At 48.9% G+C, this 20889-nt stretch overlaps 1 protein-coding gene and 1 long non-coding RNA gene across 3 annotated transcripts; one reads left to right on the top strand and one right to left on the bottom strand.

The window, feature by feature from the left end:
- Positions 1 to 6115: 6115 nt before the first annotated feature.
- Positions 6116 to 19980, bottom strand: LOC140604236 (uncharacterized). Its single transcript, XM_072775452.1, has 9 exons — positions 19854 to 19980; positions 18531 to 18632; positions 18134 to 18280; positions 14726 to 14869; positions 12345 to 12485; positions 10370 to 10501; positions 9011 to 9175; positions 8594 to 8740; positions 6116 to 6937 (listed from the first exon to the last, which is right to left on the bottom strand). Exons 1-9 carry the CDS (start codon positions 19906 to 19908, stop codon positions 6708 to 6710), a joined length of 1263 nt encoding a protein of 420 aa, XP_072631553.1. The 5' UTR covers positions 19909 to 19980; the 3' UTR covers positions 6116 to 6707.
- LOC140604238 (uncharacterized) lies at positions 10340 to 18300 on the top strand. 2 transcript variants are annotated; one of them, XR_012007237.1, is made up of 4 exons: positions 10340 to 10519; positions 14262 to 14673; positions 14933 to 15060; positions 17685 to 18300. It is a non-coding gene; the product is annotated as an uncharacterized lncRNA (long non-coding RNA). The 2 variants fall into 2 exon arrangements; XR_012007236.1 differs by lacking the exon at positions 17685 to 18300 and adding an exon at positions 15307 to 17308 and having other exon boundaries at positions 10341 to 10519.
- Positions 19981 to 20889: the final 909 nt, after the last annotated feature.

Below are 20889 nucleotides of genomic sequence, written 5' to 3' on the forward strand. Positions count from 1 at the left end.
CGAAGCTCCAAGCACTCTACCTCCTCTTCTTCCTTTTTTTTTTTTTTTTTTAAATTTTTATTTATTTATGATAGTCACACAGAGAGAGCGAGAGAGGCAGAGACACAGGCAGAGGGAGAAACAGGCTCCATGCACCGGGAGCCCGATGTGGGATTCGATCCCGGGTCTCCAGGATCGCGCCCTGGGCCAAAGGCAGGCGCTAAACCGCTGCGCCACCCAGGGATCCCTCTCCTCTTCTTCCTATTTCTTAATCTTATTTATTTAGTTATTTTTAAAGATTTTATTTATTTATTCATGAGAGACAGAGAGTGGCGGAGACACAGGCAGAGGGAGAAGCAGGCTCCATGCAGGGAGCCCGTCGTGGGACTCGATCCTGGGGACTCCAGGATCAGGCCCTGGGCTGAAGGCGGTGTTAAACTGCTGAGCCACCCAGGGATCCCAGTCTTTTTTTATTTAAATTCAATTAATTAACAGACTGTATTATTAGTTTCAGAGGTAGAGGTCGGTGGTTAGTCAGTCTTATAGAACACCCAGTGCTCATCACATCACGTTACCCCCTCCTCGCATTCTCTCCCCTCCAGCGACCCTCAGTTTGTTTCCTAGAGTTGAGAGTCTCTTCTGCTTTGTCTCCCTCTCTGATTCCATCTTGTTTTATTTTTGCCTCTCTTCCCCTGGATCAAAAGACTTAGAGAATTTCCATGAGGTGCTGTTGAGGTCGAAAAGCAAGATGCAGAGAGCTGTGGCTAATGTCCTATTAAAGACTAAAAAACCCTTATACCAACATGCATGTGTATATGTGTACGTGTCTACACAGATACTGATATCAATGCACGCATAAGTGTGTCCCTATATGTATTTATGCATCAAACGTCTAGATGGAATTATATGACTTCAGGGAATAACAGGAAGACCTACGGGAGGCTGTTAGTATGAAATCCTGGGGCGGGGGGTGGGGGGTGCCTCTGGGCAGAGTCTACAGGGAGAAAAGAGGGAGAGGAGGGAAAAGCAAAGGGGGGAAAATTCAAAGCAGGTACATTTGTAGCAAAAGTACAAGTAGGGTGTTGTTCAGGGTAGCACTTATCTCAGGAGAGGAAAGGCATTTGGTCAGTGAAGGGGCCACTGGGGATTACAGCTGTTTTGATGTTTCCTGTCAGCTGAGCGGTGAGAGACACTGCTTACTCTTTGTTTTTGTATGTCCTAAGTAATTTGTAATAAATTTTAAAAACTTGAGTAATGTACTCACATTGGTGCCCTTACAGAAAAGCAGGAATGTACAATAAAATTGAACTCTCAAAAAACAAAATTGAACTCTGCCAGGGCTAACCTCCTCCCACTCACCCCGACCCACCCTCTCTAGACTCCAGGGTCACAGTCATCAGATGGCTGATGCTGCCTGCAAGCATTTCCTGAGCACCTCTGTGGGCTCCCAGCTCAGCTGAGGTAGATCACGTCCTGACCCCATCCCCTGGGCCTCCAATCTCACAGAAACATCTCCTTCCTTCCTCACCACCCCAGGCTCCTCTGCACCCCACCTTACAGCAGACATCCTCCAGACAGGAGGGCTTCCTGGGGAGCAGAGAGGGGCTTCTGAAGTCACACACCCATCTGGGCTGTGTAGCCCCAAGGGCGCTCCCCTTCCCCAATGATAGTAGATAAAGGCTATTTTTACTTGTATTGAACTCTGATTTCTGTGCACTTATGGTCCTCACCCAAGGTCACAAAACTAGTAACTGGCAAAGCTGGCATTTGATCCCACAGAGACTGGTACCAGAGACCACACTCTTCTTTTATTTTAGAGAGAGAGGGAGGGAGGGGAGCATACGAGCAAGGGGGAGGGGCAGAGGGAGAGGGAGAGGGAATCTCAAGCAGGCTCCACGCTGAGCATTGGGGGCTCAATCTCATGACTTGGAGATCATGATGTGAGCAGAAATCAAGTCGTATGCTTAACCGACTGAGCCACCCAGGCACCCCCAGAGTCCACACTCTTAACCACCATCCCTCTCTGATGTGACTCCCATCTGCATATCAAAGTAAGCAGTTTTCTTTTTTAAAGATTTTATTTATTTATTTGAGAGAGAGCATGAGAGAGAGAGCTTGCAAGCAGGGGCGGAGCGGTAGAGGGAGAAGCAGACTCCCCACTGAGCAGGGAGGCCAATGTGGGACTTGATCACAGGACCCTGGGATCACGACCTGAGCCAAAAGCAGACGCTCAGCCACTGAGCCAGCCAGGGGCCCCTGATAAGATTTTTCTATGAAGACTTGAGAAGAACACCACAGCCCTGGGGGTGAGGGGAGCTCTCCCCTGAAGGCCAGGACATTCCAGGGCCTTCTGCTAATGGACAGGGATGGGGGCAGGTCAGGGAAGCTCTCAGCTGCTTTATTTTAGACTGTCCTCCCTCCCAGGAAGGACACGTAATGCAGGGTCATGTGTGCAGGCTCTGATGCACAGTGAGGTATTTCTGGGTAAAATGTGATGTCTGGGATTTGTTTTAAAACTTCTCAGCCCAAAGCGGAAGGAAGGGAGGAGGGGGTAGGAGTGGGAAAGGAAGGGAGGGAGGGTGGAGGGGAGAAGGAAGAGAAAACAGACAGGGGGAAGAAAAGAGGAAGGAAGATATGGAGGAGAGGAGGGAGGACGGGGGAAGAGGAAGGGAAAGGATATAAGTTGCAGAATATGGGGAATTTATGATGTGGGGGCAGGAGCGGTAGAAGGGGCATAGAGAGCTAAAGGATCATTATACTGTTTGCTCTGCTCTTGTGTGTGTTGCAGCTTTTCCTCCGTGTTTAACAGGAGGAAAAGTTTATCTTCTAGAATCAGGCTAATCCCACGGCTGCTACTTACTAGCACTTTCTCCCATGAGCCTCAGTTGTCTCTTTCACACACATGGACAAATAATAGTACAGCTGCCGTGATGAGTAACACCCTAGGAGGTGACTGCTTCCGTCTGCTGAAAGTTGAGGACGTGCCAAGCCTTATGCTTGACACACCTTACAGTAATGGGAGGTCAAACTCTTACTGCCTCCATCTTCCAAGTGGGAATGCAGGGCTCTCACAGATGTTACGAGGCTTTTCCAAGGCCACACAACAGATCACTTGTGAAGCCACACTACAAACCCAGGTCTGAGTCCAGAGATCTGAACCAGACTCTGTCTAGAGCAGCGGTTTGAGATATGTGGCTCTACCCCCACACCCCGCCCCGCACATCTGCCTTCCCTTTCCTCTGTGATCTCTGTGCTAGGCAGCATGGGCCAGGTGATGCCACGGGAACAAATAGCGCAACGTATTGGTGGCTTACAACAACCACTCACACGCATGTCCCCTGTGGGTGAGGCTGATAGAGTCTGTGGACAGTCCCTAAAAGGACTGGGCCCGGTGACTCTTCGGTCTACAGAAATCATGAGCCACAGATGAGTCCCGCTACTTGATGGGTGACTCCGAGGTGGGGACTCAGAGGTCCCTTATCTGCAAAATGACAGTCTACAAGGCCTACGTCACAGGGCATGAAGTAAGATGAATAATCTGAAACCCCAACATGGTGCTTACCACTAGTAGTAAGTACCACTTCCTTCCCTTTTTCCTCTCAGCAGGGTTATGAACTAATGTTTGTGTCTCCCCAAAATTCATATGTTGAAGCCGTGGCCCCTCGATGTGATGGCATTTGGAAGTGGAGCCTCATGATGGGATTAGCATCCTTAGACCAAAGGAGGAGGAACCAGAAGGAGCTCCCCGTTTCTGCCACATGAGGACACAGCAAGAAAGCATCCATCCAGGGGTCACCTGGGTGGCTCAGTGGTTGAGCATCTGATCCTGGGGTCCCGGGATCGAGTACCACATCGGTCTCCCCACAGGGAGTCTGCTCCTCCCTCTGCCTCTGTCTCTGCCTCTCTCTGTGTGTCTCATGAATAAATAAATAAAATCTTAAAAAAGAAGAAAGAAAGAAAGAAAGAAAGAAAGAAAGAAAGAAAGAAAGAAAGAAAGAAAGAAAGAAAGAAAGAGAAAGAAAGAAGAAAGAAAGAAAGAAAGAAAGAAAGAAAGAAAGAAAGAAAGAAAGAATCCATCCATCTGGAAACCAGGAGGAGGGTCCTCACCAGAACCCAACCGCACTGCACTTCCAACCTCCAGAATTATGAGAAAATGTCTGTGGTGTAAGTCACCGAGTCCGTGGTGTGTGCTATGGCAGCCCGAGCTAAGACCAGAAGCATCCTAACAATTGCCACTCTCTGAATGCTTATCACCTGCTAAGCACTGTATGTCTACGTTCACTTTTTCAGGAACAATTACAGCTCCCAGTTTGCAGATGAGAAAACCCGGCATGAGAGAGAGGAGGGGTCCTGCCCAATGTCATTGCCTGTCGTCCCTCAGTTCCGTATCCACCCCTCTCTGCCCTGAAATGCTGAGGCTGGGAGTTTGAAAACTACATTTCCCTGGACTCCTTTCCCACCTGACTTCTGCAAAGAGGAAGCACTCCAGGTCAGAGGGTAAAATGTGCCTCCTCCACCTCTGCTTCTGGCAGCATCCATGGGACCGGCTGTGGTGCTTCCTGTTTGGCCCCAGCCCCAGCCGCACCACCTGGGTGGCTCAGTCAGTCAAGAGGCCAACTCTTGATTTCAGCTCAGGTCGTGGTCTTGGGGTGGTGAGATCGAGCCCCGAGTTCTGGCTCCACACTCAACGGGGAGTCTGCTGGGGATTCTCTGCCTCTCCTCTGCCCTTCCCCCTGCTTGTGGGCTTTCTCTCCCTCTAAAATAAATAAATAGATCTTAAACATATATATTTAAAGTTCCATATATATTAAATATATATTCCATATACATTAAAATCTCACCACCCCAAGATCATGACCTGAGCTGAAATCAAGAGTTGGCCTCTTGCCTGACTGAGCCACCCAGGTGGTGCGGCTGGGGCTGGGGCCAAACTGGAAGCACCACAGCCGGTCCCATGGATGCTGCCAGAAGCAGAGGTGGAGGAGGCACATTTTACCCTCTGATCTGGAGTGCTTCCTCTTTGCAGAAGTCAGGTGGGAAAGGAGTCCAGGGAAATGTAGTTTTCAAACTCCCAGCCTCAGATCTTAAATATATATATATTTTTTGGGGGGGGGTGCAGAATGTGGGGCAGCCATGTACCTTATGAGAGGCTGGGGCCTCTCTCAACCCCAGGGACTAAAGCTTGATCAGCTGAAGTCAATCAGGATTACCATCACCTTGACAGGGATTGGCTGGCTCCATTTTGGCCAACTGGAGGGGACGTGAGGAAAGTCTGCCAGGGGATAGGGTTTCTGGGAAGACAAAGATGGGGGGCCACCTCCGCCAGCTTTGGGTGTGGTTGCAGGAGGGCATGACGCTGGAGCTCCAGCCACCATCATGCAAATACCAACATGCTGAGGATGGCAGGGTGGCAAGAGAACAAGGTAGGTTCTCAGTGACTCCGTTGAACTGCTGAATTAAGGACCCCTGGGGACCCCTCCCTCCTTTCTTCCTGTTCAGATGTGTATTAGCTATTCCTACTGCTCCTCCCTCAGGGCCTCTGCCTTTACAGCTCCCTCTGCCTGGAATGCTGCCGTCTGCACCCCACACAGCTGCATGGCCCTCTGCCTCACTCCCCTCCTGGTCTTCACTCAGATGTCAGCTTCCTGACGCCTCACATATAAAAGTGCACCCCTCCTACAGGCCTCCCCATTCCTCTTCTCTGCTCTGTGTTTATTATCTGTGGCCCCCACTGAAACAAAGCAGAAAATTTTCTTTACTGTGTGTCCTCAGTGTCTAGAACTGTGCTCCATGCCTAGCATGTAACCAATAAATCTTTGTCCAATCAGTACCCAGTGAATACTTTCTGCTCTTTTTGTTGGACTTTGTATTACTTTTAGCTGAAAGCAGATGGTTCCTGGCATCCTGCCTCCTGTCCAGCTCCCCATCTTTACTTCTCTGCTCAATCCTTTGGGTCCGATGCTTGCTCTAAAATGACACTCACTCCAGACTGAGCGTTCGTTTCTCTGCCTGCCCTGGCTCCCAGATGCTGTCATCTGCAGGTCCCCTCTGGTCCCAGAATCCCCGGGAGAAGAGAGCAGACCACATCAGGGCCCTATTGGAGGTTGCGATGTGAGAAGAAGGAAACCCAAACCACTTGGCGTTGTGGGATGAGATTCATTCGGGTTTGGTTACAATGGGGAGACTGAACCCAGATAGAAGAGAGCCAGTGTGCTGGTGGTGGTGGTGCTAGTGGTGGAAGGGGTGCTCTAAAAGCCTAGGAAAAGAGTGTATTTGGTCCTCAAACCCATCTTGGCTGCCCAAGACTTTGCTAGACCCTAAAGAGGGGAGGAGCTGCTTCCCAGTGTTCAGGAACAGACACAGCCCTAGTTTGAGGGAGGCGCCTGGTGTTGCGAACAGCCTCGCCTGAGGAAGGAGGCTTCATCTTTGGGGCCCCTGGTAAGAATGTGTGACCACAGAAGCAGCTCTAATCTGAGGCCTGAGGAAGTACAGCTTAGTCTGAGGGAGGAGGCATAGGCTTCATACCCTGGTGTTAAGAAAGGGGACTAGCCCTGGGGAAGCTCTTAGTCAGAGGGAGGAGGCTCACCCCTGGTTTCTGACTTCTCTCACCAGAAGCTTCTAGGCTTAGAAATGCCAGAAGAAAAGGGGGAGTCAAAGTGCCATCTCGCAACGTGGGCCACAAGCGGGGTTGAGTGGCTGCAGGGTGAGGGCAGTGGAGGCCAGCCTGCTCAGCAGAGGGCCGCAGTGCTCAGGGCCACCAGCAGCATGGACAGGGCAAGGTGGAGGCCAGGTGGCGCACCCGAGTGGCACTTGGAGCTCATGACGGCGCGCTGGCTGGTGCTGCACTGGGGCCTGCGGGCCAGCCGGTGGCCAGGCAGCGCCAGAAGCCCCTCGGTGGCAGCCTGGGCACTGCACAGGTCCGGGGAGCCGCAGCCGCGCACACTCATGTTCTGGCCACCTGTGGAGACGTGAGGGAGGACGCACGTGAGGCCATGCCAGCAGGTGTCCCTGGTGCCATCGTGCACACCTGTCACTGTGTGCCACCCGGGAGGTCCTCTGACCCAGGTCCTTTGGGAAAACTCACCAGAAAAGCTGGGATCCTCCAGCTGGGGCCTGGTCACCGCTGTGCCTTTCATTGCTACTCTTTATACCTTACATGTATGTTGCAGGCTTTCTTTTTACTTGTATTCAATTATTAATAGTACTGAATACATTAATAACTGTGATGCCCGGAGGCCGTTCTATTTCCCACACCCTTCCAACAGATTTAGTGCACAGGTTCCTTACCTTCTTCCTACCTAGGCTTCCTCAGAGCCATTTCAGAAGGACTATGGTACAGTGTGATGCATTTTATATGAATATAAGTATACAAACGAAATCAGTTTATTGAGAATTTGGCGGGGGATATGAAAGTGATCTAGTCTTATTTTACCAACAAAGAACACCCCACCACGATTGCAGCTTGTTTTTAAGTCCTCATCTTTTAATTTTTAAAAAGATTTTATTTATTTATTCTTGAAAGATACAGAGAGAGAGGCAGAGACACAGGCAGAGACAGAAACAGGGTCCTCGAGGGGAGCCTGATGCGGGACCCGATCCTGGACCCCAGGATCACACCCTGAGCCAAAGGTAGATGCTCAACTGCCGAGCCACACAGGCATCCCAAGTTCTCATCTTTTAAATAAGTGTATGGAAATATTTACAGTTCAAAGGATGTGATATCTGAGGTTGCATTCAAAATAATGTGGGGCGAGGGTAGAGATGAAACACAGTTGGCCATGAGTGGATAATTATTGGGGTTGGGTGAAGGGCACGTGAGATTTATTAAACTATTCACTCTTTTATTTATCTTTGAACTTCTCCATTAAAAAAAAAAAAAAAAAAAAAAAGGAAACCTCACAGCACAGTCTGTATTTTCTTGGTTCATTTCCTCATAGAGCCATGATGGTCTCAGATTCACTGAAATGCCATACACAGCATTTAATATGTTCTAGAATTTTCAGTACAGTAGCCACTGGCCACACATGGCTATTGAGCACTAGAGATGCGGCTGGTCTGAAGTGAAATGTGCTGTGAGTATAAAATCCACATCAGAGGGACGCCTGGGTAGCTCAGTGGTTGAGTGTCTGACTTCGTCAAGGTGTGATCCCAGGATCCTGGGATCGAGTCCCACATTAGGCTCCCTGCATGGAGCCTGCTTCTCCCTCTGCTTATGTCTCTGCCTCTCTCTCTGTGTCTCTCATGAATAAATAAATAAAATCTTAAAAAGCATCCATACCACATTCCAAAGGCTTAGTAGGAAAAAAAATGAATGTAAGGTATCTCGTGATTTCTTATATTGATTATGCATTGAAATTACAACCGTTGGATATATTGGGTCAAATAAAACACTAAATTAATTTCATCTGTTACTTTTTAATGTGGCTACTCAGACACTTGAAATTCTATGTGTGGCTTGCATTATATTCCTTTTGGACAGTACTCATCCAGAAGTCTTACGGACTTTGAGACTCCCAACTCAGGCATGCCTGATTCAAAAACCAACGTGCTCAGGCTCACTCTTGGGTGCACATGTGCACACACACACACACACACACACGGACACATAGATTACCTTCTACAAGCACCAGGTCCAGCTGGACACACTCAGTTTCCCCACTGCGACACTGCATATAGAAGGAGGAATTGCAGGACCCTGGCTGGCTGCTGGGACATACAGGACACAGGAACTCGTTCAGGGTGTGTGAAGTTGGCAGAATTGCTGTAAAGGGAAGGGTTACAGTCAGCCAGGAGGGCTCTCAGGACCTCCAGGGCTCTCTGTGCTCACGAGCTCCCCAACAGTGAGATGACCTTACTGGAATTTCCCACTTAGCTGGGGTCAGGCTGCCTTTGGGCAGCCTGGCTGGGGAATAGGGATGCTCCTGAGTGATGTTTCTACCTGCCTGCCTTCCTCAAATCCGGACAAAGTCTCCTCCACAGTCACCCCACCGCTTCCTTGGCCACCCGCGACTGCTTTCTGGTGGCAGCATACCGAGAGGAGTGAGTTCTTGGCAGTTGCCTTGGCAACAGGTGGAATTGATCCAGAAACTAAAGTCACTGCTGTAGGTGAAGGCAGAGATGGAGGTGCCAAATCCACAGTCCTTGGAGGCCACACAGGAACCACGTCTCCAGACAACAGAGTTACCTTCCTCTAAGGCTGGAGAGATGCAGAGGGTAGGTTTGTGAGGAAAGGCGATCGTGAACCACCCCCTGACTAGAAGCCCCTTCTGGGTGTCATTGTTGGCATCTTTACTTACGTTGCTGGAAGGCAGAGAAGAGCTGGTTTCCAGCTCACTTCCTTTTCCCATGTACAGAAAAGTCTAGTTTTTCCCTTTATGGGGCAGACCCACAGAGGCCTCCTTGCCCAGAATGTTGTCCTAGATCAAGATGGCTGTGACTCTATCTCCCACCCCCCAGGCTTTTCTGTATCTTACCTCAGCACTCCCATATCAAGAGATAGAATCCATGTCCTCATCCCTTAAATCTGAGCTGGCCTTGTGACTTGCTCTAATCAATAGACTGTGGCAAGAGTGACACTGGGCTGGGGCTGGGCTTCTCTCTCTTAAGAAGCCCATGGTCTCCACCTCTTCCTTCTCGGAAGCCAGCACCATACTGTAAGGAAGCTCAGCGAGGCTACTGACTGGTGACAGACCACATGGACAGAGATCTCAGAAGGCAAGAGGCTGTATCGAACATTCCAGCCCCAGCCAGGTTCTCAGATAAATGCAGCCACATGGAGGAACATCACCTCTTAGAGGAGAAGATCTGCCTAAGCTGAGCTTCATCAACCCACAGAATAGTGAGAAATAGTAAATCATTGTTTTAAGCCACACAGTTTTATTTTTAAATGGTGGCCAAAAAACCCCAAAACAAAACCACCCTATATAATATAAAATGTACCCTCTTAGGCATTTTTAAGTATATCTTCTGTGGTGTTAACTATATTTACATTGTCATGCAACAGATCTCTAGAACCTTCTCATTTTGCAAAACTAAAACTACCACCAAGGTGACTACTCTAGGTATCTCACATAAAAGAAGTCATGCAGTATTTGCTCTCTTGTGACTGGTTAAGCCACTATGTCTTGAGCTGACTTATTCAGTAATAAATAACTGTAGCAAGGTGGCATCAGATTTTAAATGTACACGCTCCACTGCCACCAGCCTCTGCCCTCCAACACCAGGAAAAGCCTGCCTCCGCTGGTGCTGGAGGCCAGGCAGCAAACAAAGGGGCTGGGCAGCAAACATGGGGGGCAGGGCAGCAAACATGGGGGGGCGGCAGGGCAAGGGGTGGTGTGCTTCAGGCCCCTTTTCACCTCCACCACCCAATCCAGTCTCCAGGGACACTCACCCAAGATGCCCAGTGTCTGAAGGCAGTAGTTCCTATCCGCTGCGCAGAGGACCGTGTCACAATCATTGAGGCCTGAGCAGGTGAAACAGGTGGTGAGTTTATCCTTGGTCAGAGTTGTGGTTGCAGAGGAACCTGGAGAGAGAAAGGAAGGTAAATTGGCTGGGGAACAGCGTCTGTGTGTGTGTGTGTGTGTGTGTGTGTGTGTACACGTTTCTGAGTACATCAGTGTAAATATGCTGCATATGCGCACTTCTGCAATGATGCAGTTTGCATACACAAGCACGCAGTCCTGTTTCCCTGTGTGCACACGTGGTTGTGAGTGCCTATGTTGAACTCTGCGTCCTCTGGAACTGTCTGCAGAAGGGTGGGGATGTTTGCGTGTGGCTCCATGGGCCCCCCTGTGAGAAGCTGTCTAGGTGCATCTCTGTGTGAGCAGAGCACCTGTCTATGTGGATACATATAAGGCTGGTTCTGTGGGTCTGAGCGTGTTTCTGGGTCTGGGTCTGTCTGTGTTCCCAGCAAAGTTGAGGGTGCTTGCATATATATGTTGGAGAACAGACATGAATGTCTGTGGATGTTAGTAAAGTGTTTCAGCACATCTGTATTTCTTACTTTCGTATGTTTGTGTGCTTATATCCGTCCATGCGCATGCACCTGATAACTGATAAGTCCCTGCACGGTTGTGTTACGTGCCCATAGGGACCATATATGCAAAAATTCCACGTCTTGTCTTCCAGTTGTTAGTTACCCTGTTTTGCCCTTTCTCCTTTCATATTGTAAATTTTGAGGTCCTTTGTGCACCCTTTTTTGTTTTCTTCATTGTGGTCATTAATTTAATCCACTGTTTGGGGCACCTGGGTAGCTCAGTGGTCAAGCGTCTGCCTTTGGCTCAGGTCGTGATCCCAGGGACCTGGTATCGAGTCCCACATCAGGCTCCCTGCAGGGAGCCTGCCTCTCTCCATCTGCCTATGTCTCTGTCTCTCTCTGTGTCTCTCATGAATAAATAAAATCTTTTTAAAAAATTTAATCCACTGTTTAGTTTTTAAAAGTAAAACTCCAATGGCTGGTAATCTGAGGAAGCCAAAGGTGAGAATGCTCCTTCTTTGCCTGCAGATTGAGCAAACAGATTGTCCTTTGCATCTCAGAACTGTCTTTGCTGGGTGGTTTCTAACAAAAGAGGCTTTGGAAATTGCCTCTCCGGCAGCCCGAGTGGCTCAGCAGTTTAGCACCGCCTGCAGCCCAGGGTGTGATCCTGGAGACCCGGGATCGAGTCCCGCATCAGGCTCCCTGCATGGAGCCTGCTTCTCTCTCTGCCTGTGTCTCTGCCTCTCTCTCTCTCTCTCTCTCTCTGCCTCTCTCTCTCTCTCTCATAAATAAATAAATAAATAAATAAATAAATAAAATCTTAAAAAAAAGGAAATTGCCTTTCTCACCTCTGAAACATCTGTGATTCTGTTCAGTTGTCTCACTTAAAAAGCTGCTGCCCCAGTAAATACTATCTCAATTAGCAACTCTCTTTTCTGGAAGATAAAACTTACTGTCTGTGTTCTTTGTTAAGCCAAAAGAAGGCTGTTGGCAAATCTGTCTTCTTTCACAAGCAAGGAAGTGAAGGAAAGAAAGAAAAAAAGACCATTAGATTTCTTGTTTAAACAGAGTTTGTATCTCTAGTCTCACTTACATGACAGGATGCTCGTGTTTAGAAATGTGTGCTCCTCTGTCGGCAAGTTTTGGGTGCTGGGATATAGATGTAGATGTTTGTGGATGTGGGGTGTGTGCCAGCAGGATTTTCTGCTTCTAAGTGTGTTACATGGTGTGTGTGTGTGTATGTGTGTGCTCTTCTGTGGGTAATTGCACTCCCTGAGAGCATATGGTAGGGGGAGGGGATACCCTGGAAACACATAGGATTGGGAAGGGCATGTGGGATCTGGGAAGGGCAGAAAAAGATAGAATCCCAGGAAGTCAGAGTTCAACGCACTTGGCTGGGGGGTAGTAACCATGTAGTCGCATTCAGGCTTGCTGATGAGATGAAATCCAGATGCTTCTGGTCCCAGGATGGTGTTCACTTGCAGGTGGCAGACATTTGGGGTAGCACAGCCCTTCAAGATTTGGGGACCTCCTGCAGAAACAAGAGGAAGTTGCAGGAGGAAACTCAAAGTCAGAACCTTCCCACCTTGATGACTTTCTCTGTCTCAAAGTTCCCATCTCTCTTGATAGTTCTATATGATTCATTTTCAAATCTGCCCGGCCTTTCCTTACAACCTCTTGATGCCTGCTCATTTTTGCGATTCTAATTTTATCCCTTCAAATGTGTCACAGACAGCTATGTTCTACAGCTGATAATTACAATAGCTGAACTCCTCCTGAATCTACATCTCTTATTTCTTGCTTCTGCTCTCACTCATGGTGACTTGTTCCCTTGTGCATTTCACGAGCTCTGACTGTGGGCTCATATCTGGTTGATGTTAATCTGGGGCCCTCTTGGGAGCTTCCCATTAGAGAGGATTTGCCTTTGTTTATACTGAGGTCTAAGAGGTAGTACCAACCAGGGATCATTTCAGTCCCCTTCTAAGGTCCCTGGCTTATGTGGGACCCTCAGAGTCAGCTCCTCAACCATGTTGCTCACATTTTTACTTTGTTTGGGGGCCCCTGGAAATTTCCCTAACTTCCTATAAGCGCCCAAAAGCATGGAAAATATTTTGTACAATATCCAGTTCATCTGTAAACAGTGGCATACCAATGGGGATGGTAATGGGAGCAGTCTATAAGGGAGTGTGCTCTCTGTAGAGCATTTAAAAACAATAATAAGATGGACTAGGGGTGCCTGGCTAGCTCAGTTCATAGAGCATAGGACTCTTGATCTTGGGATCCTCAGTTCAAGCCCCACGTTGGGTGTAGAGCTCACTTTAAAAAAATAACAATAGGGACACCTGAGTGGCTCAGTGGTTGAATATTTGCCTTTAGCTCAGGTCATGATCCTGGGGTCCTGGAATTGAGTCCCCGCATCAGGCTCCCAGCAGGAAACCTACTTCTCCCTCTGCCTATGTCTCTGCCTCTCTCTGTGTCTTTCACAAATGAATAAATAAAACCTTAAAAATAAATTTAAAAAATTAATAATAATGACTAAACATCAATCTGCTTCTTTTTATCACCATATTCCAGCATTTCTACACAATGGCTGTGATAAAATAGTCCTCCCTCCCAGAGCAGACTACTCCCACCTCCTGTGCCCCCCACCCCCTGACCTCACACCCCCCCTGTATGCTACTGCTTATAGCAAAAAGACCCTTCAGAGGATCCAGTCTGCCAGGAGCAGGCCAGATCACTTCTTCCTGTCACTTTGTTGGCCTAATAGTCTATCCTCAGGTCAGTGTAGTTCTATTCTAAGACTTTCACTCTAAAAGGCTCAACCATTTGCAAACACGTCATGGTGATTTTAAAATACATCTACAAATTCTTTGAAACATCAAAAGTCTATGCTTTGTCTTCTTGAAACCAGATAGACTTTTGTGACTGTTTCAACCAATAAAATATGGTAAAATGACATGTGACTTCCAAGGCTAGATCATCAAAGACCATGCAGCTGCCGCTTTGTTTCCTGGAATACTCTCTCTGAAAGTCTTCAGTCACCATGTAAGGATGGTGACAGCCATGATGTGGGGGAAGTCCAATCTACCCAGTGTGGAGAAATCACATAGAAAAGCCCTAGGAGAGCAGCGCAGGTGGCTCAGTGGTTTAGTGCCACCTTCGGCCCAGAGCATGATCCTGGAGACCCAGGATCGGGTCTCATGTCGGGCTCCCTGCATGGAGCCTGCTTCTCCCTCTGCCTGTGTCTCTGCCTCTCTCTGTCTCTCTCTGGGTCTCTCATAAATAAATAAAATCTTTTTTAAAAAAGCCCTAGGATTACTTGCAAAGAGAGAGAGAGATACCTAAGTGGCCTCCATTGATGCCTTGTTTGCTGTACTATTCACTACTGAGATCTTCAGCCAGCATATAAAGGGCCCTGAGGCAGCCATGCTGTGAAGAAGCCCAGTCTAACCAATGGGGAAAAATCACATCGGAGAGGCCCAGAGTCTACACATATGAGTTGCTCTGGGACCTGCATTTCCAGCTCCGGCCACCCTCTGCCTGGGAATCCCATGAGACTCAGAACCATCCAGTTGAGCTCTTTCACAATTCCCAACCTAGAGAAAGAGTTAATAAAATGATGGCCATTATTTTAAGCCACTGCCTTTGTGAGTGATTCACTAAATAGCAAGAGCACCAGAGCACCACCTACTAATGAACCTCGGCACTCGTTTGCGCAGGTGAGAGGGAGGCCCATCACCCAAATTGCTCCTGAGGGCCAGAAACTCTTACCTCCATTCCATGTCCCGTTGAGGGTGAGACACACGGTCTGATCACCAGTGCAGTTCATGACCGAACGGGAGTCACACAAGGCTGACTTATCCCCAAAACAGTGGTGACATTTCACTCCGTTGAGCTGGGCTTTGGGTGGTGCCTCTGGTGGGAGTGGATGTGGTCAGGGTGGGATGAAGGCTAAGAAACACCCACCCCTCCCTGCAGCCCTCCTTCCCCGACCAACCCCCACCACAACCCAGAGCATTTTCCTGTGAAGTGGGATCAGCCTGGTCTCAGCCACCTCCTTCCAACCCCTGAAGACACATTCTGAGGAGCAGCAACCAGAGCCGAAGGTGAGGCTGCCCCACACTTGTCCTAAACAGACCTTCAGGCTGGGTCCTGTGGATTCTTTTATTTATCCCACAAACATTTCTTGAGCACCCACTGTGTACCAGGCCCTGTTCTGGAGACACCACTGACCATCCAAACCCAAGCCCTCTCTTGAACACACTGAATTCCAAAAGTGATTAAAAAGTGATCCTGTTATTTCAGGGGTTCTTTTTTTCTTTTTTAAGATTTCATTTTTATTTATTTGACAGAGAGAGAGAGAGCACAAGCAGGGGGAGCAGCAGGCAGAGGGAGAGAGAGAAGCAAACTCCCAACTGAGCAGGGATCTGGATGTGAGGCTTGATCCCAGGACTCCAGGATCATGACCTGAGCTGAAGGCAGATGCTCAACCACTGAGCCACCCAGGTGCCCCCTGTTATTTTAGGTTTTAAGATACTGTGGTGTTCTGCCAAAGAGCAGGGCTGTGGCTTTTGGGCTTTCCACGACCTGATCAATCCCAGAACTTGCTTAGAGATCTGAAACATTTAAGAGAAAACTGCTTAAGCATATTTTTCCTGAGTCAAAACTAAACCACCAATCATTTTAATGTGGGTTTAAATTGCAATATTGGCAAACAGAAAAGTTGACTGAAGAGGGTCACTGGGGTGGCTCAAAGTGTCCCACTCTTGATTTCACCTCAGGCCATGACCTCAGGGTGGCAGGATCAAGCCCTGCATCAGGCTCTGCACTCAGCACTCTCCCTCTGCCCCTGTCCCTGCTTGCACGCCTCCCAGGTCCTCTCTCTCATCTCTGTCTCCCTCCCTCCCTCTCTCTCTCTCTCCTCTTAAATAAATAAAATCTTTTTTAAAAAAAAGTCCACTAAAGAAAACATGACCACAGAACTGTGCTAATACGTGGCCACTGTGCACCTGTGGCTGTTGAGCTCTTGAAATGTGGCAGATTTCCCTCCTGCACTGTTGTAAGTATGTAAGTTCCTCAAAAAAATTAAAAATAGAAATACCATATGGATCCAGTAATTCCACTACTGGGTATTTACTCAAAGAAAGCAAAAACACTAGGTCAAAAAGATACATGCACTATGTTTATCGTAGCATTATTTACAACAGTCAAAATATGCAGACAACCCAAGCATCCACCCATAGATGAATGGATAAAGAAGATGAGGCGTGTACATATGGTTAACAAAGAGGAGGTGGATTGGGGGGACAACATTTGTGAAGGGGAGGGGGTACCTGGGTGGCTCAGTTGGTTAAGCATCTGCCTTCGGCTTGGGTTGTGATCCCAGGATCCTGGAATGGAGCCCCAAGGAGCCTGCTTATCCCTCTCCTCCCCGCTCCTGCTCTGTCTCCCTCACTTACTCTCTCTCTCTCTCTCTCTTTCAAATAAATAAAATCTTTAAAAAACTATCAGTGAAGGGGAGTGGGAGGTATAGGATTCTAGTTATAGAATGAATAAGTCACAAGAATGAAAGGTACAGCATAAGGGATATAGTCAATGAAGTTGTAATGGCTTTGTACAGCTACACTTGCGGTGAACATAGCATATGTGACACATACAGTTGTCCGATCACTTTGTCGGACGCCTGAAACTAGCGTAACATTGTGTGTCGACTCTACATCAACTTTAAAAATCAATGACGAAAATAAAAAAAAAAATGTGGTAGATCGCCTTGGGGGTGCTGTGAGTATAAAACACATCCTAGGTTTCAGAGGCTTAGTTTGAAACAATAAAATATCTCATTAATAATTTTATATTGATTACATATATGTCAGAAGAATATTTTAGATATGTTATCTCAAATAAAATACATTACTAAAATTAATTGCACCTGTTTCTTTGCACTTTTTAACGTGGCTACTAGAAAAGCTCTCATTACGTCAATGGCTCACATTGCATTTCTCCTGGGCAGCACTGCTATAGATTGTCCACCAAAAGACCTTACTCAAGAGTATTCCAAGATAGTCTTTTTGATCTTTCTCTACACATAGGAATTTTGTCTAACGCAGTTAGAATCATAACTGGCATTTTATCTACTGAATGGCATGCGGACCGTTTAGCTTGGAACTGGCTGTTTTATTTGGGGAGCAGCACAATTTTTAGAAGGAAGGTAATCCTGGTTGTTTGAAAAGGATGGCTGGGGGATCCCTGGGTGCCTCAGTGGTTTAGTGCCTGCCTTCAGCCCAGGGCATGATCCTGAAGTCCCGGGATCGAGTCCCACGTCAGGCTCCCTGCGTGGAGCCTGCTTCTCCCTCTGCCTGTGTCTCTCATGAATAAATAAAAAATCTAAAAAAAAAAAAAAAAGGAAAAGATGGCTAGTATCCCTGAGTGTGGAGCTGTCCCAGGTCTCCCCCCATTGCTGTACCTGCCAAATACGAATTCCTTCTTTGGAAAAATAAACAAGCAACAAAAAGTGATCTTTATCGCAGCTCCGAGCCAGGTCTGGATGGAGTAAAGCCAGCAAGGAGGCACTCCCTCTCAAGGTCATGCAAGCGCAGAGTCAGCGCCTGAAAGTGAATGCCTCCTTAAATTTTGCACCCTGGGGTACTTGCTGGCCTCACTCTAAACTGGGCCTATCGCCATGCCTATGTTTCTTTTTCTTTCTCTAAGATTTTATTTATTTATTTGACAGAGAGAACACAAGCAGGGAGAGTGGCAGGCAGAGGCAGAGGGAGAAGCAGGCTCCCTGCTGAGCAGAGACCACGAAGTGGGGCTTCATCCAGGACCCCAGGATCATGACCTGAACCGAAAGCAGATGCTTAACCAACTGAGCCACCCAAGCGCCCCACACTGCTCTGCTCAAGTAGCCCTCAAGGGAGCTCTTCTCCTAAGGAGAAATAAAAGTTTGAGGCTCCTCTCCAGCCCCTCAATAACTCAGTGAGTGCAACTATTTCTGCAGTGCCTGCTACATGCCAGCCTTGTGCTCGAAGGCACCCCCTGCAAAACTTAGTTCACACCCATTTTCCAGATGAGAATACTGAGGTTCTCCTTTCTCTGGTCAGCCAGGCAGAGCTGGAAATTGAGGTCAAGTTCCCCCAACACCCTACCTGGGGCTGTGACCCCCAAGTCCTGCCAACAAACCTTGTCGGGTGGCCTTGCTGCAGTTGTCCTCACAACAGGCCATGCTGACCCAGAGACTCAAGTCGGGGCCATAGGTCAGGGAGTAGACACCTTCTCGGCATTCCCCAGGGGCGACACATGACCCGTTCTTGATGAGATTCCCATTTTCTGGGGACAGAGGTTGTGGAGGAGAGATCAGAGACTCCCCCACACCCCGGCCCCAACCGTGGCCCTGTCTGTAGCAATCCCCCAGCTGGCATTGAAGCCTGTCCCCTAACCCCCCACCACCCCAGCGGCCCTATGCTGAGTTATGAGTCCAGTCCTGGGGTGGTTTTTTCATGCCTTCACCCCCGACACACAAAACCCTTCCCCACCCAGTTTATGGGTCCTCCACCCAGGCCCCCTCTGGTCCCCCCACCCAGCTGCATCTGGCTAAACAAGCAGGCTTCCTTGGTGGGAGGACAGGTTCTCTCGGTACAATCTCCCAGCAAAGAGCAGGCTGGACACGTCTTGGAGGTCCCTGTGGGGAGAGAGGAATGATCAGACCCTGCAATTGAGGAGAAAAACACGGGTGCGCACACACACAGGATTCCAGAATAGGAGTACAGGCTGGGGTGGGAGGGCTGTTGGGAGATCATGGGATGTTTTCCCGGAGCTGTGTGGCCGGCGCTCTGGGTGGGCAAAACGGCAAAGGTTCAGAGGCAGGGAGCAGCATCACCAAGCTAGAGCTGCTGGCCATCTCCAGCTAATCGACCTGGTTCTCGCCAGGAAACTCCTTCTCCAAACATCTCCCTTGCAAGCCCAGAGTTGAACATCTGAAAGTGAAATGCCCCTTCCTGGGCTAGGCTGGGGAGACCCGCGTCCGTCTGGGAAGCCTTCTTGTCGACCTGCAGAGAGGCACCTGGGGCTCTCCCGAGAAACCGTGAGGCTGGAGGGAGCACGGTCGGAAAACAGCGAACCTCGTCTCACACCTGCTACTCGTGGATGAATACACGAGGCAAGTGAAAGCAGATGGGGCTTAGAGTCCCACTCCAGATCATGCAGTGAGACCCTGGCTAAGGGCCAGGCCACTCGATCCCCAACCTGAGCCAATGAGGGCAGAATTAGAAGCAAAGGGGAGACAGGCAAAGTAAGGAATCGTAACTGCTCTTGGCTCTCAGTGTGGATCCCTTCGGACAGGGCTACTTATGGCCTGAGACTGTTCTAAGCTCTTAAAAAGCTCTTTGAGGGATCCCTGGGTGGCGCAGCGGTTTGGCGCCTGCCTTTGGCGCAGGGTGTGATCCTGGAGATCCGGGATCGAATCCCACGTCGGGCTCCGGGTGCATGGAGCCTGCTTCTCCCTCTGCCTATGTCTCTGCCTCTCTCTCTCTATGACTATCATAAATAAATAAAAATTAAAAAAAAAAAAAGCTCTTTGAACATATTCATTCCATGAATGCCCCCACCAGCTTTTTTTCCCCTTTTGAGGCACAGAGAGGGTCAGTGGCTTGCTTAAGATCACACAGCAAAGAGGTGGTGGAGGCAAGATTTGAACCCTGGTGGCCTGGCCTCAGAACTATGCTCTCCAGCAGTTTGGCTGCCTCTGCTAGACAAAAAGTCGAGGTAGAAGGGGCTGGGCCTCAGACTCTGAAGCTGGAGTCACATCTGTGAACATGGACTGTCTCACTCGCTCGCTCACTCACTCTCGTTCTCACCCTCCTTTTTGGTTTTTGCTCTTGGGGACCGCACATGATGCGCCTACCTGCTGGGGTGGCCAGCGCTCCCAAGAGCGCCAGAGCAGTGAGGAGCTGGAGCATGATCCAGGCCGGAGGGGAGGAAGCAGGACACAGGTGACCTGGCCTTTTATTCAAGGGCCTTGGCTAGCAGCCCTGGAAGAAGGAGAGCAAACAGACTAGGGAGAGGGTGGCCCCACCTGCCATCCTGGTCACTGGAACACTTGGCAGGGGACAGGGGCTTAGGGAGCACGGAGATGGGGAAACTGAGTCCTGAGAGGCACATGGGAGAAGCCTGAGTTACTCATGAAGCCAAAGAAAGGCAGATAGGTGTGCTGGCATTATTATTGCTATTATTAACAAGCTCCTGGTCATTCCAGGGAGATGTTAGCCCACTGGATCCTTACAATAGTCTTACAAGGCATTACCCTTCTTCCCAGGAGGGATACGGCGTTCCAAATATTCTCTGTTCATCAGTACAGGCCACTATATGTGGCAGGGACAACCCTGCACAACTGCTGGAGCAGTGACCCAGTGGCCTCCATCGACCCAGCATTAAACATTTAGTTGCTGGAACACTAGGGTGCCCAGGAGGACCCAGATATGTCACGGGGGGCACTTGGGGTCTTGGGATAGCAGATTTTTTACTGACCAGACCTGGAAGTATTTCAATATTTTAACAGCTGGTACAGTTGAAATGAGTCCTTATTTCCCCCATTTTTAAAAAAGATTTTATTTATTTATTCATGAAAGACACACACACACACACACACACACACACACAGAGGCAGAGACATAGACAGAGGGAGAAGCAGGCTCCCCGTGGGGAGCTTGATGCAGGACTCGACCCCCAGACTGAGGATCATGCTCTGAGCCAAAGGCAGATGTTGACCTCTGAGCCACCCAGGAGTCCCCACCCACATTTAGTCCCCCATTTTATAGAGAAGGAAACTAAGTCTCAGAGTCACGAAGGCCCTAGTCCAGAGCTGTGAAGTAAGGACATCGGCAAAATCAGGATTTGAACCCAGACCTCTCAGACTTGACTGCTGGGCTTCACCTAAAAGA

Source organism: Canis lupus, chromosome 1 (assembly GCF_048164855.1).
Source record: "Canis lupus baileyi chromosome 1, mCanLup2.hap1, whole genome shotgun sequence".
Taxonomy (NCBI): domain Eukaryota; kingdom Metazoa; phylum Chordata; class Mammalia; order Carnivora; family Canidae; genus Canis; species Canis lupus.